Source organism: Grammomys surdaster, unplaced genomic scaffold (assembly GCF_004785775.1).
Source record: "Grammomys surdaster isolate TR1022 unplaced genomic scaffold, NIH_TR_1.0 191, whole genome shotgun sequence".
Lineage (NCBI taxonomy): Eukaryota > Metazoa > Chordata > Mammalia > Rodentia > Muridae > Grammomys > Grammomys surdaster.
Window position 1 is genome coordinate 11,731,398 of NW_021604636.1, and position 27,713 is coordinate 11,759,110.

Here is a 27,713-nt window from a genome sequence, read left to right on the forward strand (position 1 = left end):
AGAAGAAGAAGAAGAAGAAGAAGAAGAAGAAGAAGAAGAAGAAGAAGTACTAATATAGCCTATAAATTTGCATCTTAAGATTACCCAACTTAACATAGCAATAAGCTTCTTAAAGGCAGTAGAGTTGTCCTTTTTATATCTACTCACTTTCTAAAGAACATAAATTGGGTCTAAATTAGGTTTCCCATACAAGCTTAAGGCAGACAAACCCTAGCCAAGAGAGAGGAGCTAGACATGAAATCCCACCCAAAGTCTGGTGATACTGGCAACTGATAGCTGCTGGGAATGGAGAGTCAATTTCTTGAAAATGTTGCTACTAGTAGGTCTAAAAAGCTCCAGTGGAAGGCCACACAACCATTAATTTAAGGGCAGTACACACTTTATCTGATTCATTGGGGCACAGGAGAGGGATAGAACAGCTCAGAAGAGTGTATGCTAGGGAAAAGAGTGTGGGCCTGGGAGGAGTTGAGGGAAAGGGTGAATAAGGACAGAAATTATTGTACAAATTAACCTTAGTTGCTCTGTTTGCTTTACCATTATCCTTACTGTTGGATGTGACTGGAGGAAAACTTAGGGAAGAAAGGGGAAAATATAACTTAGAAAAAGAGAAAACACGAGTGTTCTTTTACTGAGCATAGATTGAGGAAAACTACAAGTTTAAAACTAAATCAGGTGTGTTTAAGTCAGGGTGTCCAATATGCATGATAAGTTAGTGGTGGCCCGGATGAAGTCCTTAATTTTGTTTTATACTCTTAAACAAAAATTCCCACCCTCTACAATTCATATTCCCAGTGAACATTCTCATGGTATGCATATGCCAACATTTTATCATTATACTATTGATACTTTCACCTTTCAAAAAATGTCTGACTCTGCAGTTTTCTGACCTTAAAATTCACAGCATTACATAACTGCAATTTATGGAGTTATTTATCTGCATCTTATTAGGGTTGCTGATATTTTTAAAAAATCTACTTGTCTCTTTTAGATCTACATGGCAACCTATGACCATGACTGTGTTGCGGCAAATCTTACATCCTCTGCTTAAATTAATCGTACGAATAGAGCAAGTTGGGAATGAAGAATACAAAGTACTCTCTGGGATATTGAAAATCCCAGAACATAAGGTGACCCTAATAAAAAAAAATAGTGACTAGATTACTGTGTTTAAAAAGTAATTATTATTTCCATGATATGGTGTAGGTGTCACTAGGGAGATAACTTCAGAAAAAGAAAATAATGAATTATATAGGAAAATATCTCATTCTTTATCATTTTTCATAATCAAAAATCTTAAAGCATGAAAAGATCTTAGAAATTTGGAGAACTTTAGCAGTATATTTAAGGAGAAGATTAAAGAAAGTTACCAAAATATTAGACTATATAATTCCCTGTTTTACAACTAATTTTTTTAAATAAATCTCAATTTATCATCTGTAGACAAGAACAAATACAGGAATGAAAAGCCTATGATTTGTTAAATGAAATTCAGGTGAAATTGTCAGAAATCAGTAACATCTGCTACTTCTTTCCACAGAGAAATTCATGACAGCTGCATGAGACTGCCCTAGAATTCATGCCAAAACATCCCCCTCGGAATATCAGTAGACGACCTGGGTACGCATCTGCAGTGTGTGGCAACTCTTACTCTTCTACACATGCCAGAAATATATGCAAAGAATTAGGAGAAAAACCTGGTATCCCAGAAAATAGTTGCCCTTCTGTTTCCTGAGATACTCCACAGTAAATCCTCACCAAAATTTAGTTGTCTCGTTAATTGGAAGTGAATTCTCTAGTGTAACATATAAGTAGTCTTCCTGTGTAATATGTAAAGTGGTCTCATGTACCACTTGTAAAGGGGTCAAGTGATTTGTCTGCATGATGATGGACTTGGGGGCTGGGAGTGACCTGTCTTTCCTCTCCAGCATTTTCTATAAGAATTTGGCTGGCATCTGTTCTGCAAATACACATTGGCCATTGACTTTGTGGCAAGCACCCTGCTGATCTATGAATGTACAGAAGGAATAATAGCATATGGCTCTGTTTTCAAGTAGCCCATAGGCCAGTTGAATTGTGAATGGTAGATGTGGGCGTATAAAAGTCTACTTCTCTATTTGCATTTGATAGCAGAAGAGCAGAATGTTATGCCTTCATGGAAGATGCTTACAAAGGGGATATCATTCACGCCAGGCTAACTTTGTTCTTGGACAAGATTCACAACTCCTTACTGTTATCGGCTGTAGCTTGTTAGAAACAAGTGAAAATTTTTTGAGTTTTATTTCAAATAAGTATTTTTTCAGGTGTGGAAGACAGTACAAATAATTCTATCAGTGAAAATCTATGGTTCTTTCAACAATCATCTTACAGGGTACTTTTGTGGATTAATACATGTATGAAACAAATAAAATAACCACATTCGTATCATCTCCAGGTCGCATTATAATGTCCACAAACACTACTGTGATATGATACTGGTCACAGGGTTTGATTAGTAAAATAAATTAGTAGCAGCCAATCTCAATCACATTGCAGACTAGAAACTCGTTCATAAGCAATCAAGAGAAGACCGAGAATGTAGCTCAGTGGCAACGCACTGTTCTAACATACACAATGACCTGGTTTCAATGTGATCTCTCTCTCTCTCTCTCTCTCTCTCTCTCTCTCTCTCTCTCTTTCTCTCTCTGTCTCTCTGTCTCTCTCTGTCTCTGTCTCTGTCTCTGTCTCTCTCTCTCTGTGTGTGTGTGTGTGTGTGTGTATGTCTGTATTCATAGATACATGAAACACCATTTAACATGTTATTCTGCTCATGTAGTCACTGGAAATAATATTGATTTCTCTCAACATGATGCTTAAAATATAACAAGTATAATTCCCTCTCCTCTTTCTCTATACTTACAAAATAACTATCTTTAGACATTTAAGGTTACTTCCTGTTAAATATTTTCTAAAGAAGCCAAGGATAGTAAAAAAAACCCTTTTGTTTCTTACTGGGTCCCATATTCAGTTCAGTCTTCTCTTTCACATTTCTTTAGCTAATGAAGGCTTGACTAGACCTTGGACTCATTTACAAAAAAGAATATCTCAAGCAGATTTAGTTTCCTATCACCTCCTTCAGGAAGACATTCTATACTCTTCCCTAAAGTTAAAAACTACCCCAAGCTTACAGAATTTAGACATGAGATCTAGACTTGGACCCAAAAGAGGAGCTTTTGATATTCAGAATTACTGATTGCTAACCACACAGCTTTTTCTATGATGTCCCAAATGCTCAGCTATATAATACAATTATAGGGACTTACAGTGTTCTGCTAAGGATGTAGTCAAATAATGAATATGCAGCTTTTTGCCAACGAAATGTATAACACACATTACTTTATCACCTCCTTAGTAATCCTCCAACACTATAAGCAGTTATTTAATCAACTATCCATTTTATTTTCATATCACTGTGTATTTAAATACTTGGTATCCGTCTATATTTTCTTTTATTTCCTTAGGCTAAAAGTATAGAAAATATAAAATAATTATTTTGATTATATTTACCCCTTAGGTTATTCTGCAGTTTCTTTCCTGTTTTCTGGTAAATGTATTTTAAAAGTTTTTCTTCCTCTACATATCTTCAAAATCCAATTACCTTATCTTATTTTTCTGAATCCTGAATCCATCATCTAGAAGTGCTCATGAAGTCTTTTATGAGCTTTCATTATTCTTACTTTCTTGCCTCCCTGCAGCAGTTGACACTGTTGACAATCGCCATAACTTTCTAAGTTTTTGTGACATTATATTAGTTCTTCTGTGACAGGTTTGCCTTTGCCTTCACTTTCCCTTCCTTCTCCCACCCGCAGATGTAGGTGTAACTTAAGGACATGCCCTGCTCTGTTTCTTTTCCTATTTTTTTCTCTTAGCAAACCTATCCCTGTTCAGATACTTATTTAATTAGAAATCTGCAAAGCTAATAGTCAAATCTGTCATCTTGCCTATACTTTGCCTAAACTCTGTAACACAATCTCTAACTTCATCGAGTATATCTTTAACTTTACCTGACCTTAAAAGAGTCTAGAGTTTCTATTTTCGTCACCAAATGTGATGACAATGTTTTGAGTTCCTGGGCTCTTTCTGCAGAGTTTACAGAGATGACCAATGAATAGTTACTTTCAGTAGGGGTAATTACTAAACTGAAACATGCTATCAAAGGATTTGTGAGGTGCATTTTCTAGATAGATTCTAAATGAAACTGTCTCATTTAAATACTTTCAAACATTTGGATGATTTCTCAAAAACCTCTTGAATTTTAGATGACCATTTAAGAAATAGACCACACAGTGGTTTGATCTGTTAAAATATAGAACGCAAAAACATAAAACAAAATTTAATTCTTTGATTAAAGTAAAGAGATGGTATAAAACAAGGATTGAATGTTGATTAGCTATAAAATGGTGATATAAATGGAAATGTAAAAAAAATTATAATGGAGTGAGACATCATGGAAAAAGATTTAATACTAAGGATCACCTTATTGGCACTAAATTGGGTTAATAATTTCACAAGGAAATTTCCAATCCATTTTAGCATATTTGTAGTGCAAATTAGTGGTTGGTTTGAAAATTAATGAAAACATTCTTAGTACTTTTCATCCTTCCAGTCAGATTTTCATATGTGATGAATAATGTGAAATTGATAATTTTAAAAGATAATTAAAAATCTGCTAAAATCTACAATCAGTTTTCAGTGATCCTTAATTACTGTTTCATTAGTACTTAAAACTCATTTGTGAAGTTATATCAAAGCCTTCCCTTAGTATTATCTTATACCTCAGAGCCCTTTCCCATATCTAGGATCTGTTATTGCACAATAACAGAGGCTTTTTTAAACGAATTTCATACTAAGTTTCCTTTTTTAACTACATTTCTGGTTGACTAGAACAACAGTGAAATGATTGGTAGTCAAGCACTTAAGATAGACATCGCTAAGGGTGACAGTATAATCATAGCTTAAGATATTGCACATTTATTGCAGCTGTTACCATAGAGATTTAAATTTGGCTCTTTAATAACAAGTACATGGGATTGACTTTGAATGCATTAATTCTGGCTAGCAATAAGTCTCCTAGTCAACTGTTTAGGAAAGCAGCATTGTTGGAACTTGGTCCTAGAAGTCATTGTGGGATCACATACTTAAAATTATTATGCTCAATTTCTTGAGATTTTAATGGATATTTTACTTACTAAGTCTGTCAATGAAATGCTAGCTCCAAGAACCACACATGCAATTCTTTTGTGATATCTCATTCATTTAATTTCTTAGAGGTGAAACAATATGTCAGACATTAAATTTCTGTCTCTGTGTCTACCTCTTTGTCTGTCTCTATCTCTCCGTGTCTGGGTCTCTGTCTGTCTCTCGCTCCCTTTCTCTCTCTCTTCCCTATCTCTCTGGCGTGTGTGTGTTCATGCATGTGTGTACATGTGCAAGTGTGTTCAATGGAGGACAACAAAGATGTCTGGCACCATCCTCTATTGATTTCCAACTGACTTGCTGAAACAAGGTTTTCCCCTGAACTTCAGACACCACTTTTTAGTTAAATATATTCCAAGTGAACTTCCTAGCTTTGATCCCCAGTGCAGATGCTGCAGGCCATAAGACCATATAAGGCTTTGTATGTGAGGATCCAAACTCAGATTGTTATTTCTCATGTTACCTACGATCCTATTGAACTATTTCAGCCTAAGGCAACTTTGAGGGTCCTTGTTTTCCTTCTAACAGTATGTTGTGAAAATTAAACTTAGGTTACCAGAATTGCATGACAAGCACATTTACCTACCGAGAGATCTATGTAAGAATTAAATTTTATAATTTATACATTGAATCCTGGCTTTATGAAACTGCAGCAATCTTGCTCTTGTGTACGCACAATGTACGATGTAAAGGGACATAGAGGTGTACTATTTTATGGTGTTTTCCCTAAAAATCCCACACCAGTTGAAATCGAGAAACCATATATTGTAAAAGCATTCATGGAGACTTTGAAAGTTTAGGTACACTCTATGCTAACTATAGATAAAGTGTGGATAGTTGGGCATATGTTTGCTACATTATGTTATAACAATTTATATAAGAGGTCTTCAAAACAATATAAATTCTTAGAACATGATCTTGACTATTTGGCCTAAGAACAATACTTTTGAACAATACTTTTACCTAGAACAATACTTCATAAGTAGCAAATAAGCAAGTTCAAGTTATTTTCTGAGACAATGAGTTATACTTTCAACACTTTCAAGTCTTTCAGATCCTGTACATTTAGCAAGGACAGACCTAGCTAATTTCATGGCTCCCCAAAACGTTTTTACATACAGTGTATCCTTTATCTTAAATATCCCTTTGCAAAAACTTGCACAACTGATTTCTTTATATCATGTTGGTGTATCCTCTTAAAGGTATCTAGGATACTCTAAATAATAAAATTTTTCATCACACATCATCATGCTTGTTATGACCCTTATATAACTTTAATATTTTACTAGACACATCTTTTTATCTAAAAATAAAAGTCTGATCATTTAGAATTTACTTATTTATTGTCTATCTGTCACTTCCCAGTAGCATAAGCTTCAGGAGATATCGCATATACATGTTCAGAACATATGAAGATTTTTTTATATAAAGAGTAAATACATTATTTTAAATGATTTGTAAATAGCATTTTAATTTAATGGCAAGTATCTCAACAACAAAATTATATATATATACATATATATGTTGATAAAAATATTAAGCCATTTTATGTAGTATTTTCTTAAATTTTTCAGTTTTTATGAAAAAAATCAAAGCCCAGTATCTAAGATAAATAGTTCTAAGTTCATTAGTTATATTTATATATAAAACTAAACATTGATTTCATAAAAGAATATTTCAGGATATATTAACTATAAATCAGCAGGATAATATTTCATTTTTCTTACCCTATATTTATATTAAAACACTTTTCATACATTATATTTCAATAACGTCTTCACCTCTCTCAACTTCTCTCTAATCCATCTCATTTCCAAACCTGCACAATTTAATATGTTTTCTCTCCTTCCCCATCTCTCTTTCTCTCTCTGTCTCTGTCTCTCTTTCTCCTTCTCCCTCCCTTTTTCACTCTCTTTCAAACTTCTTACCAAACAAGGGCCAAACAATCTCAAGAAAACACACACACAAAAAAAATCAATACTTACAAAAGACCAGTAAAACAAATAATGTCAAAACAAAATGAAAAGAAACAAAAATTACACAAAGTACCATAGAGTTCATCTTTTTTTGGCCCAAAACTGGGCCTGCTCAACTCTATTTTATTTGATTAAGTATATTTGATGAGAGGCTATACAAAATTTTGTGGAAAGATAATACAACAGATTTTTCAACCTACAATTTTATGCAAATTATCTACTTGAAAGCTCTATCCTTATAAAGGATCAAGGAATCTAAAAACAGCCTTTCTGAAAAGACAAAAAATGATTAACAGACCCTTGGCCCAATTAGCCAACAGAAAATAAGAGGTAATCAAAATTAACAGAATCAGATATGAACAGTGAAACATTACATCAGATTCCAAAGGAGATTCAAAATAATGTAAGACAATTTATGTGTGTGTGTGTCTGTATCTCCTATACATCATTCAACTTGAAACTATTAAAGGAATGGACATTTCTAGATTCATCTAAACTACTGAAATTAAATCAATCAGAAGAGATGAAGAAGCACACTTCATTCTAGTCAAAGAAACAATTAATAAAGAAGATACCACAATTCTAACTATATGCAAAATAAACCCTGGTGCACTCAGTATCATAAACAGATTACTACAGGACTTAAAGACACAATTAAATTCCAATTCAGTATAAGGAAGTAATTGCAATATTCCACTGTGTCAATGAACAGTTTAAAATGAAGACATTAATAGTTTATACAAACTAAGGCTATTGAAAGATTAATAAAAAAGCTTTTAGACTAAAAAACAAACCAAGCCCTGGAGAAGTAACTGGACAATTATAACAAACTTCCAAAGAAGTTTTATAGAAATATTTTGTAGTTTATTCAAATAGGAGAAATAGAAGAATTCAGAATAAGAAATTTGTGAAGCCAATATCACTTTAATTTATAAGCCAGGTAAAAACACATGAAAATTGCAGTAAACATCCCTGATAAACATACATGCAAAAATTCTCACTAATCATAGCAAACAGGATACAAAAATATGTGAAAAATATTATCCACCATGATAGAGTTGACTTTATCCCACAAATGTAGTGATATTTTTACATTTAAAAAACAAAACAGTGATATAAATGGAAATAAATGCAAAAATTTACAGGTTCCCCTCAGTAGATGCAGAACAGGGCATTGAAAATATACACCATACTTTCATAATAATAATCCAGAAAAATTAGATTTGGAGCAGTCATACCTCAATTTAATAAAAATTATATATGACACACCCACAGCTAATACCATTCAAAATGCAAAAACCTGTAGCAACCCCATTAAATTCAGTAATACAGCTGGGCTGTCAACTTCACAACTCCTTTCAACATTGTAGTGTGAATTCTGGAATTTTGATTTCTTTAAAAATACAGAAATATTATAAAAATGTGCTCTTTTTGAATCCCATTTGTCAGGATGTGGGGTAGGTTCAGACTGTCTGTAATACCTGTTTATGATTTGCCTTGCACCCCATCAAAACAGTGGTTTTACCAGCAGCAGATAATTTCTGTCACTATGTTACTTTTGGAATGCTTGGAAATTTTCAGAGGATATAAATGCTAGAAACCCAATTGTTGGTCATTGTTGATTTAGAGACTTTGGCTGTGATTTAAATTTATGATGAAACAAATTGAAGAAGACATTAATTACAAAATGAAAAGACTTCTTATGTGAAGGATTGGCAGAGTTGTGGTTGAGAAAATCACCAGGATACCAAAAGCAATTGACAGGTTCAATGGACTCTCAATCATAATCTCATTATCATTTTCTATAGAAAGAAAAAACAACCACATTCTCAAGTTAATTGAATCATAAAAGACTATAGGTGGCCAACAGTGATCATAAGCAAAACTATGAGTAATGGAAGGTCTACCATAGCAGATTTCAAGCTCTTCCACGAAGCTTCTAGTGACAGAAAAAGGATGATGGTGGCAAAGAAATGGACACAGGTATAAGAAGAATGAGATAGAAGACCCAAACACAGATATATGTTGTTATTACCACCTTATTTTTTTTTTAGTTTTTTTTGTTTGTTTGTGTTTTGTTTTGTTGTTTTTTTGTGGGTTTTTTGTTTTGCTTTTGTTTTTATTTGATATTTTATTTATTTACCTTTCATATGCCATTCCCTTTCCCCATTTCCCCTTCCTAGAAACCTCCTATCCCATCCCCCCTAGTCATTTTTGTTTTTATACCATTTAGTTACATACAAGTATTAAGGTCAGTTCTAGATTGAGGAACTAGCAATAAAATAGATGCAAGTAGTCAAGAAACAAGCAAGACAATAAACACAAATAGTCAAATAACAAGCAAGGCAATAAACAAAATTCTGTGAGGCTTATCAGGATGAACAAAATATCTGAGCTAACTTCCCTGTCGTAGTCTAAATTCATTTTCATGTCTGAAGCCTACTTCCTTGTTCTACCCTAACATTTAGATTCCTGTCTGCAGTTTCGTCTTTGTTCTAGCCTAAGATTTAGATTCCTGCCTGAAATTACTTCTTTGTTCTAGCATGTCAGTTTCCTGCCTGAAGCCAACTTCCTTCTCCTTGGCCCATGTCAGAATCTTGCCAAGCAACCACAAAAGCTCTCCACCTCTCCCCCTTTTTATTTCATAACAAGACTAAGCCTATTCTTAGGTCATTCTGCCAAGAATGCCTTCCTTACCCATTGAGAAATTTACATTATCAAAAGCAATACAGTTCTGTCATAGGTTGGTAAGGGTCTGTGCAGAATCTTACCCTTCCTTGGCTTGCCAGCCTGTTAATTTAATAACTCTGTCTGGGGGTTCATTTTCACTTTCAAGCCATGTACTTTGGCTGCCTATGAGTTTATGTTGTTAAAGACAAGCTTTAACATGATGGGCAAAAATATTCTCGGGACAAAAAGGGCTAGCATCATCAAACTATATATGCCATCCTTGAAGGTTGAAAAAATTAGAAATACTGACCTCAGGCCATGGTAAGTTTATCAGCAGTATCTGCTGCATCAACACTCAGCAGAACAGCATTCTTTAAATTTATAAGCTCACTATCCAAACTTAAAACATCCAGAGATGTGTTAGAATTATGTCAAATAGACTGCAAGTGTCTTTAAACTTTTTCCTAATTATAATAACTACCTCGGGTTTTCAAACATGTGTTAGTACATGTGTTAAGGCTGTTTTAATTGTCAAGTTAAAACTACTTTAATTTCTTCTACAGTATTTAATGTAAGTTCCATTGGTATCATAAGTTTCCCTAGTATCATAGAACCTTGGTCTTCTGAAAAAAGCTTGCAAGTACTGGAAGAAGTAAGTCAGGCTTTATGCAGAAGCAAGAGGCTAGTGAGCTTGATTATTGCTGGAATAAAAGCTTTAATTGCATTAATTCTTAACACCAGTGCTTCTGCAGTTGTTTTGACACAAGAAGTCAAGACAGCTACTTTCATTAATCATTTAGCAAAAAAATGTTACTAATTTATTGAATATACAAGAGGATTTAGATAGGCATTTGGAACAACAGATTGATGCTCTTTTTCCTATTCAAATTATTGGAAGGATGTTTAGAGTTTAAGAGTAAGGAGCCATCTTGAATCTCATGCCAAATACCATTGGATTCATGTTAGTTCTAAAATTTACCACCTTTTGATAAAGGATTGCTGTCAAGGATATACAAAGGCCTCAAAAAGAAGAGTAAAGAAAATAGTTCAGTTAATAAATAAGCTATACAACAATACAGAGAATGCTCAAAATAAGAAAGAAATATGAATAAGAAATATCTTACTCTTCAAAATCTTCAGCAATTAAAGGAAATTCAAGTTAAACATTTTCCAGATTTTGTCTATAACTCTAGAGAGAATATTTTAGGTTATGGAAGCAAGTCACAAATGCTTCCAAGACAAATATGAAAGAAAGTACTGGTCAGATTGGAAACATGCTGTAGCCACTCCTGAATTCAGGGTGGACAGATCTCAAAATAAGAGAGAGAAAAAAACAAAACAGACCAAAATCAAACATTATCATCACCATCATCAACAACTACATCAACAAAAACAACAAACTAAAATAGATCAACCGCATGATACTGCTATGCCCTTCTTCAGTATATGCTCAATGGACTCAATATCCTACTCTACAGATACTTGCTTTGTTATATTTGTTGATAATCTATTTATAAGACCTAATTCATAATACCATTGCTATTCATAAGAATACTAATTCTAATGAATACTAATGGTATTTATAAGATCCTTCAACTGATGAACAAATGATGAAAATGTGATACATATATGCAATTGATTATTATTAATTGGAAAAAAGAAGTTGATGTCATGACAAAAACCAGAAAATAAGTGATTCCATAAGTGAGAGAATCTATACTTGAAAGAAAAATGCTGCATGTTCTTTCCTTACATAAAATTTATGCAAGTTATAGACTGAATTAAAGAATACATAAAAGAATTCTTTTACATTTTCTGGTTTCATTTAACACATTTACTCTGCCAAGTTCTGAAACTTTAATCTATTTTAAATTTAGAAGCAATATAATCAAGGAGGGCTTGTTAATAACATTCTAATAAAGTTTTATTAGTATCATATATATTTGTCCATTGCCTCTGTTTTGTCCATGGACATAGAGAGAATCATATAATTATAACATCATAACTCAAAATAAAATATTATTAAAATTTTTTCATACCCTCTTACCCCTTCCAGGTCCACTCATTCACCAAACCCCATACTATTTCACTTTCTCTTTGAAAACCGACCAACCAAACAATCTAAACAAAAGTAGATAAATGATACACACACATCAACATAAAACACAAAATGATCAGAGTACTATTAAAACAACTAAATTTCTTATACTATATTTATTCAATGTCATTAAAAGTTATAGAAGTTAAAGTCTCTAGGGTTTTACTCTGTGATTTAAGTTTAACTTCCCTCCCTTTGATTATAGAGAAATGTTTAAATAATGGGTAAATCTAAAGGGGTAGGATAGACATCAGAAACCCAAGATACACGGTCAGATACTACTACCTGGTAGTTTTAATACCAGCAGTCAGAAGATAGCTATTGTAAGTCCTTGGCTAGATTGGGCTATCCAGTAAAATTCTTTCAGCAACAACCAGAAAAAAAGCTATAAAGAGCAGAAAGCATTTTAGATTTAGCATCTAGTCAACAGGTAATCGGGGAGTTGTTTGCTGGATCAGTTCATTAATATTTGTTTATAATGATTTAAAAAATTAGTAAATTTTGACTGAGTATTTGACTATTTTGACTGACTATTTGTAAATTTCATATGATGGAATCAAATATACATATAATCTGAGCATCATCCCATATTTATTAAAAGATGGCAAAATTAATAACTATATGAACTATATATTACAGTTTTATTTGACATATTTAAGAAAAAGTGTTTCATAAAGCCATATAAATAAAAACTATGAACAAAATATGAGCATGCTAACATTAATTTCAACTAAGTAAAAGAATTACTTCATATTTTAGGTCCTAAAATTTTTCAGTGAAAAAATTAGAGTCAAGTGTTCTACATTGACAGATATATACTTTCCTTATGAAAAAGAATTAAGTGTATAAAAAGACAGTGAGTTCTGGCATAAGCACCTCAGGAGGACATTTGTTGAAAGAGATTTCCAACTATCACATCATTCTGACTGACTTTCATTTGTTAAAATTAAAATTGGATGGGTAAGTTTTTGATTTCTTGTAATATTATAAAACAATCTCTTCAGCATCTTTCACACTATTTGTTAGAGACACTGCCTTTTGTTTTTCTGTTGTTTACAGCATTTACTAAATTCTTTCCACACCATTGCTTGTTCGGTTTGAAAAGAAGTCAATTTCATACACCAAGATGTCATTTTCCTTGGTTATATAAACCAAATAAACATATTGCACTTTAGAATGGAATCAGTAAGAAAAGAAAATTGGCACACAGAAAGTAATTCCTCTCTCTAAAGTGAACATTCAGTTATTGTAAAGACATGTATTATTGATGCTAATAACAATAATAAATGAAAAATCCTATAAGTATAACCAAATTATTTTTTTCTGAAATGCAATTTTTTTTTTACTTTTTTGAACTATAGGCTTACTCTTGAATTAATTAATCAATTCAATTGTGTTCAGGATATGGAAATACATTGTTTTGAATGTTCCAAACCCATTTATTGAAAAATCCTGTTTTTGTCCTCATCAAACTTTGAATATTTGCTGACAATATTAATGCTAATATATTGTGGGTTTGTTTCTAGACTTTCAGTTTATTTCATTGTCTTGCTTTTATGCCTATTCCACAGTCTTAATTACTATGCAATGCATTTTGAAATCATACTATTTTTCAACTTTTTGTCTTATCAAAGTAACTTTAAGCATTCTGTAACACATATGTTTTCATATGGGTTTTAGAATGAGCTAGTCAAATTCTAAGAAGCAAAGTCCCCTGGAGCCTACTTATTCTTAATGAATGAAATGAGAAAGCTGTCATTATGATGTGGAAGCTATCAACCGAGTAATGTACATTTGTTGGTTTATTTAAATCTTTTGTTTCTCATGGTAAAAGTTGCAATCTTACTGGGCAGAGGTGGCGGACGCCTTTAATCCCAGCACTTGGGAGGCAGAGGCAGGCGAATTCTGAGTTCGAGGCCAGCCTGGTCTACAGAGTGAGTTCCAGGACAGCCAGGGCTACACAGAGAAACCCTGTCTCAAAGAACCAAAAGAAAAGAAAAAAGAAAAAAGAAAAAATTGCAATCTTACTACTGTCTGATAATCACTATATCATATTTTTCATACAATAATATATTTTGTCAATGTGCTAGAGTCAGGCTCTATGTGGAATTGCAAAGTACTATTGCATATTTTAACAGCATTTTATAAATTCTATGGGAGATTTTAGATAATCTACAATGAAAGTGTTAAACTTCTCCCCTTCCAGTGTGTTTTGCTTTGATGTTTTGACATTATTGCACTACGAAATAATTCCACTATAAATTAATTCCACTTAGATGTAATATTTATCATATTAGAGATTAACTTAAAATCTTGTTAGATTATTTTTTAAATCTATGCTCACAAGGAACACTGGTTTGTAGTGAAATATTGTAGTGACTTAGTTTATCAGAGAAATTCTGGTTTTATGAAGTCAATAGGGAGATATTATCACCTTTTTTAATTTTCTGAAAGTATATGTGCTAAATTTTATGCATTCCTATAGAACCCTTTGATAGAATTCAACAGCAGTGTTATATGGCTAAAGAGTTCCTGTCTGAAAGATATTTCCCGAGGTTCACATAATTCTTTATCAGATATGACACTAATGGCGATTTCCTATGTGCTCTGACGCTTTTAAGGCAACTGTCCATTTACTCAAGTGCCCTAGGGTATTATATAATACTATACTGTCCATATAAACCCTACACATTTTTAATATAACTCGAAAATCCATCACCATATCTTCTTTCCCTTTTTTCACTATTGGTAATATTTGTCATCTCTCTGTTTTTCACAAGTTCAGAAATAAATTTAAATATTTTATTGATTTTCCTAAGGAAACAAAGTTTTGTGTTCACCATGTTTCTTTAAAATTTTTCTTCTTTTATTATTAATTCATATTTGCTTTCATGTTCATTATTTCATCTTTTGTGAGGAATTCGAGAGACACTTTATATATGTCTTGGATATGCAGGTACTGAAGGGCTTCACAAGGCAATTCTCTCATGGCCATATTTTAAGGATGAGGTTATTATTAAATGATACCCAAGAATGATGTGGTTTGCTTAAATCTGCAAACTTTATTTCCATATTTTAAGAGATGAGTTCTATGATACAATTCATATGGGAAACAGTGTACTAAAAAACTGTATCCATAATTCATTTTATACTTCTTTACAACATAAAAATTATTGCTCTGTCTCTTCCATTCTAGAAATCAACAAACTAAAACTTTGCAGATTTGCTAACTTATTCCAACTTACTCTCATAGAGAGTAGAATAGATATGGTTTGAACACAGGTTGATTAACTCCCAATACAAATTTCTAAGTATTATCCTATTGTGGCTTGGAGGAAGGCCTTTCCAGTTTTTGTTTCTTACAAAAATCAAGTCAAATAACTCTGATTCAATTGATGGCAGCCTATGTTCTTCATCAAGTACACAAAATAATAAAGACTTTTAGAGTTATTGTTCTTTGTGTCATGACTACTGTTTCATGTCTTGAGGTTTATGAAATGTAAGGAATTTTAGTAGCAATTTATGTTGGGTGACATGCTCATCAGATTATCATTTAAAGATTGATGACATTATTAGAGTAATTCAGAATTAATTTTCATTTTATCATTTTTTTCTTTCAAATTTCCTTCCATAAAATCTACAAATCCATGAAGTGTGTAAAATCCCAACCCCTTAACACCTCTTAAAAAATAGCAGCTCACTGTCCTCTTCCCTTCTGAAATTATTTCCTTAAACATTAATGACTAATGTATTAATAAAATTTCTTGATCTTGTGTATCATCAATCATTTTTGTTACAATGTAAGTACCACAAGCCCATCAAATATGTCTACTAGTATTATATACTCACAATTTATTGAACTCAATAAATGCTGATTATATTAATTTGTTTATGTTTATTATTATTCTTAGGACTTGTGTTATACCAGTGTCACACACAATTTAATGAGGAGAAAGATCTGAAATTATTATTTTGCAGGGGCATTAGGATTTCTCTGTAGCCATTCTTGCTGTTACGGGATACATATTTTCTACCACAGAAGGGAACAATCGAAGAAAGGTAATATCACAGATGAAGCAACCATGTCAGAAATCTGGAAGGAGAACGTATTTGTGTGGTGGCTTCATCTCTCTTCACTACTAATAACACTTTAGTCTACTATAGTACATGAAAATGGGTGAGGATGTAATGGCAGGACACATAACAGTGAGGAAGGTGAGTGGCAACTCTGAGAGTAATCAGAACTCTGGAGAATGACAGCTTGTATTTGCCAGTTACCTCCATTTTGCCTTCTTGACATCTGCACAGCCCTCTCATACATGTGTAACTTTGACCTCCTCACTTGATCCTTCTTAATGTCCTTAATAGTTAGGTAGTTATTGTCAACCATATCATGGTAACCATATCATATCACTTACCTCTAAGGTAAGTGATTGATCAAGCAAGGGAGGGTACTGCCAGACAATCTAGCTTAATATGTAAAAAATATGCAAAAGAGTACTTTTAAAAGCATATATATATGTATGTGTGTGTGTATATGTATATATACATATGATATATGTATATATATGATCACATACATATGATAAGCACTTGTTAATTGTTCTTTCCCACAAGCATAGCACATACTCAGGGAGTTTCCTGGAGTAAAACCTTACAGATTTTGACTATTTCCTCTAAGAATCAAAGCAAATTACTTTTATGTTTATCAATATTTTTTTTTTACTTGTTTTGATTTAGGGGAGAATAAATTTCTTATTTCTGTCATCTTTTGGTCTATGTTAAAACGATTAGACCTTCAAATGGCTTCAACGTTTCTGCAAAACACTACACAGACTTGATGGCAGGAAGATAGTTCTAATCTTTTTTTGACAAGTTAGATACAGTATGCATATATACATAAATAATAAAAAAATCTATGTATAGTCATGACAATCTATTCAATTAGGGACAAATGTAACAAAAATAGTTGTTCTACTGCTTAGAAAAATCCCATACATTAGACAAACTAAATTCTACATTAGAAAAAAATTAACTTAATTCAATAATTTAATAACCATCTTATAAAATTTGGGGAGCAAAATTTTTAAAATTTTTATTTTATTTCATCTTCATGTATATTTGTGCATCACATGTTCCTGGTGCCTGAACAGGTCACAAGAGGATGACAGTTCCCTAGAGCTAACATTATAGATGACTGTGAAGTACCATATAGGTGCTGGGAATTAAAGTAGAATCCTCTTGTAGAAGCACAGCACGTGCTTTTTACCATTGAGTCATCTTTTTAGTCTCTCAAATTTTAACAATTTCTTACAAGGCATCACACATATTTGCTGTCACTGGAAAACAAACTTTCAACTTGAGGTTCAAAACTAGTTTTCAAATATTTGCATAAATGTATCCAGACTAACTGGTCTTATTTTAAATGATACTGTTTTAAGTGTTTGTATTAAATTTTCTTTAAGTATAACTAGTCATTAAACTAATTCATTTTAAAATAATATGCATGATTGAATGTAACATACTTGAAATCTCTTTTCTAGTACCAAATCAATAATACATTTGGGGGCCTGTATTTCCAATTTTGCCTATAAAATATTCACTAAGCTTAGTTCTGAATTTTCCTTTATTTGTAAATTTGAATTTTTCAAAAAATAAAAAACAAAAAACAAAACTTACAAACATGTCTATGGCTGCAAAAACAATCATGCCTCTAGCTGGATTATCAGAATCCTTTGACTACAGTCAGAGTTAAAGTTCCTTAGGAAGAAACTCAAGCAGCATGTGCAGTTCAGGTCACATAAACACTCCAAGCATCACATAAAAGAACAAGGTTGATTTATGGGAAAATCTTCAATTAGAAAATGAGGCTACTCTCATTCAACAAGTGAAAACCTTAATATATTTTGACTAAAAATAAAAATGATTTGGAAAATGTAAAATCTCAAATTTAACAGTAAAATTTGCATGCAATAGGACTCAAATAAAGGTTTTAAAGAAACACATATTGAACAAATAAACACTAAGTTGAGTCACTTAAAAAACTGACAGTAAGTTATTGTATGTAATAGATACATGCTACCACACACTATGTTCAGATTTTAGAAATAAAGAAAAATGCAATTACCCTAAAAGACATTTCAAGATTCTCTCCACCCCAGATATCCATTCCTGCATCGTAAGTTCCTATCTCTTCAAAGTAGTTTCTGTCAATAGAAAATAGGCCACCAGCCATAGTAGGGGTCCTAGTTGAAAACAAAACAAAAAGAAAAGAATATGTTTTGAAATCAATGTGTGAAGTTTAGTGATACTACAGCAAATACTTTTGACATCATAACTATTAGAATATTCCTCAAAAGTTCATGCTGGAAACACAATGTCAAAGTGTGAAAGCATTTAAATTTTTTAAATTGCATTTATATTTCACACATCTTGCAAAATTAGATTAAATTACTTTGTTTTATTACAGGTGATAAAATAGAAACACTGAAGGAAGAAATACTGCCCAGTTAAATCTGCAGCTTGTACTTTTCCCAAGGCAAAGCAAAGAGAGGTCTCTGCCTTTTACATGATACTTAAAGAGATTACCTGGTCTCAAAAGTACCAGTTGTGATCTTGGTCACAGAATTACAAACCACCTTAATGTGAACTCCGGGAAACTGAGAATATGTTTTCTCTGTAAAAGCAATCTATCTTAATACAGAAGCATAAACTGCTATGACAATGTTTGTGGAAAAAAATCTAATGTTAATTACAAGTGTTTTAAACAAAGTCAGTAAAGGAGCCTTACATCCAGTTGTTTATTCCTCATTATATATATTTAAAGACAATTATTTGTTTAAATTCAGACATATCCACATATCTTACATACTATTCAGGACTTTAAAAGAATTTTAACATAGAATCTAAAATTTTCCACCAATAAATAAATTTGTACTTGGCTTTCATTCTCAAAATTTCTCTACAAAGGCAAAACATCAGATATGGCCACGGAAACAAGTAGGTTATCTACATACCTTCCCCTCTCCTGCCTCTCTTACAAATCCAATTTCCCAGTCTCATCCCTAGCTCTGCAGTATAGCACCTGTCAAAATATTTCCTCACTCTCTGCACCTATCTGCATTGGATCACACAGGTGGATCATCCCTTTGTAACTAACATCCCTTCACTTATGACTTTATTTAAGCCCCAAATCCTGAAGGCTCACCCTGGGAACCCACAGACCTCTGAAACCATGGAACCAGGCAGCTAAACTTCAAATCTTCACTTCTTCCTCAACTCTTCCGATTCCAATCCCTGATCCCCATTCCAAGAGCTTGTGGCAAACCATCTACATTGGTTTTTCATTACCCTTTCCATCATTTGAAGACTAACCAGATCCTGGTGAAAAACCTTGCTGTGGATACTACCCAACTCATTTTTATTTCTCGTAAGCTGAAGTAGTAATGATGATCTATATTTATAAAACAGCATTTGGTGCAAAAACTGACAATGTAAGCAATTGAATCAAATTGAAGGCCCATATATAAATCCACACACTGATAGATATGTGACTTTTGATAAAGATGCTAGAAATACACACCAAAAAAAAAGACAGCATCATCAGCAAATGGTGCTAGTCAAACTGGATGTTTTCATGTAGAAATATCCAAATATATATATTCACCTTGAAAAAAACTCAACTCCAAATAGAACAAATTCCTCAATATAGAACCAGATACACTTAGCTTGTTAGAATAGCAAGTGGAGAATAGCCTTGAACTTATTGCCACAGGAAAAGACTTAGAAGAGACCACCCTTATCAAAAGCACTATGATTGACAACTGATAAATGTGACCCTCATGAACCTAAAAAGCTTCTGCATAGCAAAGCACACCATTATTCAGACACAGTTGCAAAGTACATAATAAGAAATGATTGTCAACTACATATCTGATAAAGGAATAATATTCAAACTATATAAAGAACTGCAGCAACTATATATCTAGGAAATAGATAACCCAACTGAAAAATAGTGTATAGAGCTAAACAGAATTCTCAAAAAAGAAACAAATGGTTAGAAACACTTAAAGAATAGTTTCATAACCTTAGTCATCAGGGAAATGCAAATCAAAATGATTTCAGAATTTTATCTTGCACCTTCAGAATGAATTAGATCAATAAAGCAAGTAATCTCTCATCCTGGTGAGTATATGGAGTGAATGGAATGCTCATCCATTGCTGATAAGAGGGCAAATTTGTATAGCACTATGCAAATTAGTGTGGTTGTTCCATCTTCAGGAAGATGGAAACATATCTACTCTTTTAACTCTTTTCTTGAAGGAAGCTTAATTATACAAGACAAACATATGCCCAGTCATGCTTATTGCAGCTCTAAGCATATGTGCCTAAAATTGAAAATTAACTAGAAGTCCCTCAACAGGAATATGGATATATAAATTGTGGCAGAGTTATACTAAGGAGTATCTTTCAGAAGTGAAAAAATAAAATAACGAAATTGCCATGTACTGGATGGAGCTAGAAAAAAAAATCATTCCGAGTAAAGTAATCCAGACACAGAAAGACAAATATGTTATGTATTCACTTATATGTGGATGTTAGCTGTTAAGTCAGTGAAAAGAAAGTTACAATCTATAGAAACACAGAGGGTAAAAATAGAATAAGGGACTAGGAGGGAAAGATTTGGAGGGAACAGGGAAACAATAGTTATGGAGAATAAAGTGGACAGGGGATAAGGAATGTACAGGGGGATGAGGGACAGAATATGTGAGGAAAGAAAGGGCCATTTGAATAGTATTGAAACAGTTCAATAAAATCTTCCGTGTGTGTGTATGTGTGTGTGTGTTATCTAAATTAAATTAAATCAGCAAATACTGAGGAATAAAGATACCCAACTGACCATCTCATATCGCCAAGTGAAGATTCCAATACCAGGATTGAGTGACAAAGGTTTCACATGAGAACAACAAACAACCCATGCAGTTTCCATGCTGTCTCTACCAACTGACAGCAAGACTTCATTGCTTAAGACAACACTAACAAAATTCACTGAACATGAAAAACTGAGATAGTGCCCACAATGATCCTTCACACCTATACTCTAGAATTTTAGTTCGGGAAAATACTCTGCATGCTGTCAAAGAAGAAATGCAAACATCAACCCAGGTACAAACTCTTGGATTAAAAATGGTGTCCTGCCTACAAGTTATGCCAGAACAATGGTGACACAAAATTTGTAAGAGTAATCAGGGAATATCTGATTTGAGTTAAAGTCTACTCGAGAAATAAGTCATATCTTACACTGCTTGGGTGACTAAGTTCTGAGACTAGGTAGCCCAGGGACATGGGGTAAAAACCAACATGCATGTTATTTAAAAATCAAAACAAAACATAACAAACAAACAAACAAACAAACAATGATGCCCTACTAAAACAACTCCTAATGGCAGTCTGCTCTCCTCAGTGGTTTGCTCAGCTATGGTAAGAGATGCTTATCATAAAATACAAATATCCACAGTCAGACATGATACAGAGAGTTAGGCATCCTGGAACTCAGTCCTAAATGGGAGGTCTCTTTCAAATCCCTCCTTTCAGGGATCAGGGAATTCTGGGAAAGAAGAGACAAAAGGAAAAAGAGCCAGAGGAGGTTGGGTACAAAATATGCAAAGCCCTCTAAATAAACAGGATCAAAGCACATATGAACTTAGACTGAGACAACAGTCTAGGGTCCTAGAGTTGAAAGGAGAAATGGACCTGTGTCTCCATCGTTAATCCCAAAATACTTCCCAGCTTATAACCAGATACAAGCAAAAACTTAATTTCCTCCAATGGAATCTCACTGGGGAGGATGATGCCCAGCAGTAGACGGCCAAACAAACAAACAAAAAAGAACTTCATTGCATCTTTGGAGGTGCTTTGTTTAACAATGAGGGCTTTGCCTTTTTGTAAAATGTTATTATTTTTATATTTATTTCATTTTAATCATATACACTTTCTTCTTGCTTTTTACCCTAAAAATCTTCTGTGTATATATTATGAGCTTAAGTTTAGTGTTTTCATGGGACTTCTGACTGCATAAGCAAATGACTTCTGTAGCTTTTGCCTTCTCTTGGGCTCTTTACTGTCTATTGTTTGCTTTTTCTAATTCTGATGTGTTGCTTTTGTTTAATCTTATTATATTTGACTTTATTGTATTATAAAATGCCCAACAGATTCTAAAAGTTTAATTAAATTTGATTTGTTAATTAAGACAGCATTTTATGTATAAACTCATCTTTCTTTTAGGGAATGGAAAACAGATATGCTAAGGCATGTCTTGCCTATTCCAAGGTAGAACTACAGTGGCAATGAAGTTTGAATGTTACCAGAGCATAGTGGTTCCAGCCTCCACTGTAAACTACCAGAATCAGTTCTTTCTTTTAATATTTAGTTCATTTGAGGTCAGTTTTCAGTTTGTCACTCAGGCAGGCCTGGAACTCACAATCCTGTATCTTAGTGTTGGGAGCACAGACATGGGCCATTGCACCTAGCTATGTGGTACCTTTCAGAAACAATTCTCATGCTTGGCTACTATCCACTGAGGTCACATTGACATGGGCTGAGTCCCAAGTGGTAATGAGGAGTTTCCTGCTCATTTTGATGCTCTACTAAAGAAGAGAAGTAGCAAAAAAGTAATTTAGATTTGTAATGTAACTGCTGATTTTCTGAAATTTTAAGAGTAAATCAACAAAACTCATTGCTTTATAGAAATTATATGCACCTCTACAAGAAAAATACTACTAAATAATGTAGTTTATTATAAAACTGCGTAATAATATTGTAGGTGGACACCAACCATCTGCAAAACTATTTCCCCATTGTTCTCACAGTTTTATGCTCAGGTAATGAGCTGTCGATCAGCTGAAGTAGTTTCACTTTGGTGGTCTCAGAGCTGCTCTACTTCATCTACTCTTGCTGGGTTCCTACCATATAAAGTGTCATTGACCTTCTGAATTGTAATGTGGAACTGCAACAAAGTTAAACAGATGGTAATTATAAAGTGGACATCACTTCACCTGACTGGGCCTTGGGAACTCTATAATAATACCTACACAGATATTATAGTGCTACAGAGGATATTTCATACATTTAGTAACAAAATTACTGCAATTGCTCTATCATAATGCAACCAAATGCTTGAGAAGGTTAAACTATGCATTGTTAATAGTTTTGAGGTCATCTACTTAGCTTCTTTTGACAAAGAACTAATGCATTTTAAGCATGTGCATTAAATTTTATCTTAGAGATGGCTATTGTCTCTATGAGTGTGTGAGAAATATAGAATGGGTAAAAAAAACTATGTGAAATTATAAGGACAAATCAAATAATTTTCACTTACGTTTGAATGGTAGAAAAAAAAACAGAATAACAATTCCTAAAAATAATCTCATATTTTCTGAAGACAGAAGCTTTGAGATGGATTGAATTTATATTTGGATTATGTATTAGTTTGTTATATAAATAGAACACTGTATAATATTTTTAAATAATTATAAACATCGCCCATGTTTTTCAGCATGCTTATCTCATTAACTGTTGTATCATAGGAAAATGAGCTCTGTATTCAAGTATGCGCACTTTCAGTGTACAATGCCTAGAAAATGAAAAGGCTGGGTTATTATTGAATTAGCTGAAATTATTATTTTGCAAGGTGTGTATGAAACCACCAACTAAAACCACCAACATTAACTGGGTAATAATAATCCCAGTGACTGTAAGCACTCCAACTTTTATGGATAGGTGAAGATGAATTAAGATCTCAGAGGCAAAATACTTAGTACCCAGCTCTCCATAAATCATTATCAAGATTAATATATTAGCCAATGTATCCTTGCTCACATGGTTATTTGATAATTATCATCCTCTGTTGGGAGATAAGTTTCCTGGTTTAATCTATAATCTCACATTAAAAACACCTTTTGGGGAAATTTGTTCTTCATCCTCCTATGCCCCCTCTAATGTTCTGCCACAGGTGAGAAGTTATTGTTATGTGCCATTGTTTTGGATAAGCTAGTTCTGTCCTTAATGCAATATGTCTGAGGAAAATTGTAATTTACTTCTTACAAATTTGACACAGAGACCCAGAGAAGTCTTGTAAGAATATTGAGATTAGGTAACTGGTAATTAAAGTCTAAGCTATAGATTTTAGACCTGCTACAAAAATATTCTTTTGTGTGTTCTTACCCATCTATATGTCTTACTTACAAATATTTTTAAAATTAGGATTCTTCTTAAGTATCTATAAATTAATGCAATGCACACACTCCAAAGTCCAGAATCATTACATGCAAACTCCCCCAGGCTCTTTTTGAACCTTTTTGGTGGATCATCCCATACCCCTCTCTTCTTTCTTATTTCACAAGAAAATAAATATTACTTTCTCTTATACATTAAAATTCATGTCATGATCTCAGGTGTTCTGACTAGAGCTGGTCTCTTGTTTTCTTTTTGCATTTATGTTTCATGCCTTGGATTTCTAGATTGCCCCCTTGATCTTACATACCTGCTCAGTTAAAGTCTACACTGAACCAATATAATCTTCACTCCATGTCAGGACTCTTTCATATGAGGGACTGATATTTTTAATGGCTTTACTGGAGATCATATAGATGGGATGCTTTCTGCATACTCCCTGGGTTCCCTTTCACATCCTATGTGAAGCTGGATCTGCCTGCCATTACTGCAGTAAGTTATTTGTCATGGTTCCCTGTTGATCTTGAACTCAGGCAACCTTTGTAACTGCTTACTCTGAAAGCATTTAGCAAAATTCATCAGCCTACCTGGTGAAATTCTTTCCATTTGTGGCTCTCTTGCATTTTCTATTATTTTGATGATTCTTACTGATTGACCTTCTACTTCTTTATCTTGCTGCCATTTGATTGTGTACATGTGCTTAAATTAGCAAATGTCACTTATGTAAAATACAGAATTACAAGCATAGTCTGTGTATTCACTTAATAACTATCAAGCTTTGCATGATCTGTGTACTTTCTAGGTTCTTTCTTGGTGCCATTCTTATTCTGTGTTCTTTAGTTCTGTAAGGTCATTCATTCATCATGTTCTTTTAGTTGGGAGGCTGATGGCTGATCTGTATTTTCTCACTTCTTGCCTTGCACTAACTGTATCTTTCTAATTATTCATTACATGTTTCCTTCAAAGGACAGCTCTAGACTTATGCAATGTGAAGATAAGTTTTATATTTTTGACTCTAAATCTGTTCTAATAATATATCTCAGTACCTCATCGAGCCTTACTAGAAGGGGAGGTGCCTAGCCATACTGCAACTTGATATGCCACATTAGGTTGATATCCATGGGGCCATGCAAGACAATGGGAGAAGGAGTGCATTGGGGATGAGGTAGGAAAATGGAGCAGTTCTGGGAGAAGAGAGATGGGAGTCTATGGTTGGAATATATCAGAGAAGAAAAAATTAATTAAAAATAATGTGCCTCAGTTATTACAAATTAATATAACAGTAAATGTTAACATAAAGTATTTCAGCATTTTTCAGTATATATTTAATTTTATATTATGGCTTCATTTGCTTTAGTACTTTACACAGTCAGAACTTAGATGAAAAGTAAATGCTTTTTCTCCTTTGTTTTCATTGTACAATGTATCCAGAAGTAAGGAAGTGAGCAAAGACACAGAACCTTTCTCTTGGGATGACTGCTGTTAAATGTTGAATGCTACTTAAAGGTTTTATAGGCAAAATAAGCTTTGTGGGCTATTGCATAGCACACTGATCATTGAGCATATGTGTGGGAAAAGTACATTTGGCTCAGAAGAAGGTGTTGCTACTTCTTGTTTGTTTGTTTTTTATTAATTATTCTATTTATATCACAAATGTTGCCCCCCTTCAAGTTCCTCCTAAAATACTTTTTCCCCATCTCCCCTCATATCATCACAGCTTTAGAAAAACTTACACTGGCTTATACAAACAACAAGGAACTTATTTGATTCTTAGAGGGTGGAAAACACAATTCCAGTGCTTTTTTAGAGACTAAAAGCTCAGTTCTAGCTATTGAGAGCAACATTCTCTTTTTGTTGTTAAAAAAACCATTTACTAATAAGTCTGAAACTCAAATATTTTATCCTGTGCTTAAAGATCACACATCCAACACAGAAAATCCTCCCTTGTCTCTTTATCTCTTTTTTTCATAATATTCACACCTGATATCCTAATCCTCAAAAGGATGCTTACTATTTTTGCTTAATACTTGGTGCATTAGGGTTTTAATTACTGTTTTCTATACTTACTTTAACTTTATACTAAAGACTAGTTGAACAAAAGGACTAAGTGAAACCAGCTGCATTGAAATGCTTTGACTAATGTGGGACTATTATTCAGTAAATAAATACCATATAGTTTAATGAATCTCACTGAAAATTTTGTATCTTGCTCTGTTTATTCTCATATCAACAGATTGTAATAAAAATCTGATGAATGTCCTGTAACCAGAGGGAAGTAAGAAAATGCAATTCTATTCTTTCCAAAAACAATACAGCTTCAAAGGTTATATTTAAGACGGAATGCTTACACTCTTTCCAAGGCACATACATTAGACTTGAAGCTAAGGATACAAGAAGGGGAGCAGCTCAACAGTTTATGTTCTTTCCAAACATTTATTCTGCTTAAATTCTCTGACATTGTCTTTGTTTTTGTTTTGATGCTTTGTTAAGAACTAAATATAAAAATCTCTTCTCTGGAGATGATTTTAGAGAAGAAAATATGTACTTTTAATTTTTTATAGTACAGAAACGAGGAAGTGAGATCAGCAATGACTTGAGGGGTCAGAATCTCAAAACTTGTAAGAGATAACAAGGCAAGAAGAGCTTTGAACAAATTGTGGTAAAAGCAAAGTGTAATAGAGAGATTGAAGGTATAATTCGAGGGCATGGCGCTTGCCTACAAAGTATAAGACTCATGTTCTATTTCTAGTACTGGGAGAAAAGAACAAATAAATGTGGATAAAAATTCCGATAAAAATTTTTATTTGGAAGGTCGAGTTGGTCATCTTTTGGTTTAGGACTTGCTTAATATGCATACAGCCCTAGGTTCCATCTCTGCATAAAAATCAGAAACAATAGCATGTACCATGTATAACCCTAGCACTGTGTAGGTGGAGGCAGGATGTTAATAAAAAATTAAAAACCATATCCATTCAGCGCCATAACAAATTAGTAGTCAATGTAAGATAAAAGAGACCTAGTTTCAAAAACAAAATGAAACAGAAAATAAACAACAATAAAAAAATGAATCTTCAATCAGGTTTTACTATATAAAATGGGTATGAGCTGGGAAGATGGCAACATCTAATCAAAGTTTTTATGCAAAACCAAAAAGTAAAACAACACCAAATATAATAACATAAATATTAATGAATGGTATGACAAAATTTAAACTCTGATTAAATACAGTTGAAGAGAGGCTTTAGAAGGAAATATGACACAGACTGAGATAGGGCCCCTTAGTATTATGATGTCTTATGTGTTTATACGCTAGTCATGTTGACTATACAATGCATACACATTCCGTTATCAAGAATGAAATTAAAACTTAACATCTCACTCCTGTTAAGGATATTTCTCATTTAATACTTTTTGTCACTTTTAATTCCTTACATAATATTAAACAATAAATAACTCTATAGAAGAGTTTGCTGTGAGAGTTTTATATGTGCAAGACCCAACACTGT

The 27,713-nt window shown here is 33.1% G+C and overlaps 1 protein-coding gene across 1 annotated transcript in view; it reads right to left on the reverse strand.

Moving 5' to 3' along the window:
- The window catches only part of Galnt13 (polypeptide N-acetylgalactosaminyltransferase 13), a 299,245-nt gene that overhangs the window by 196,388 nt on the left and 75,144 nt on the right, over nt 1-27,713 (reverse strand). The window contains 1 exon segment of the mRNA XM_028769296.1: nt 18,104-18,221. Within this exon segment, the coding sequence (XP_028625129.1) occupies nt 18,104-18,221 (118 nt within the window).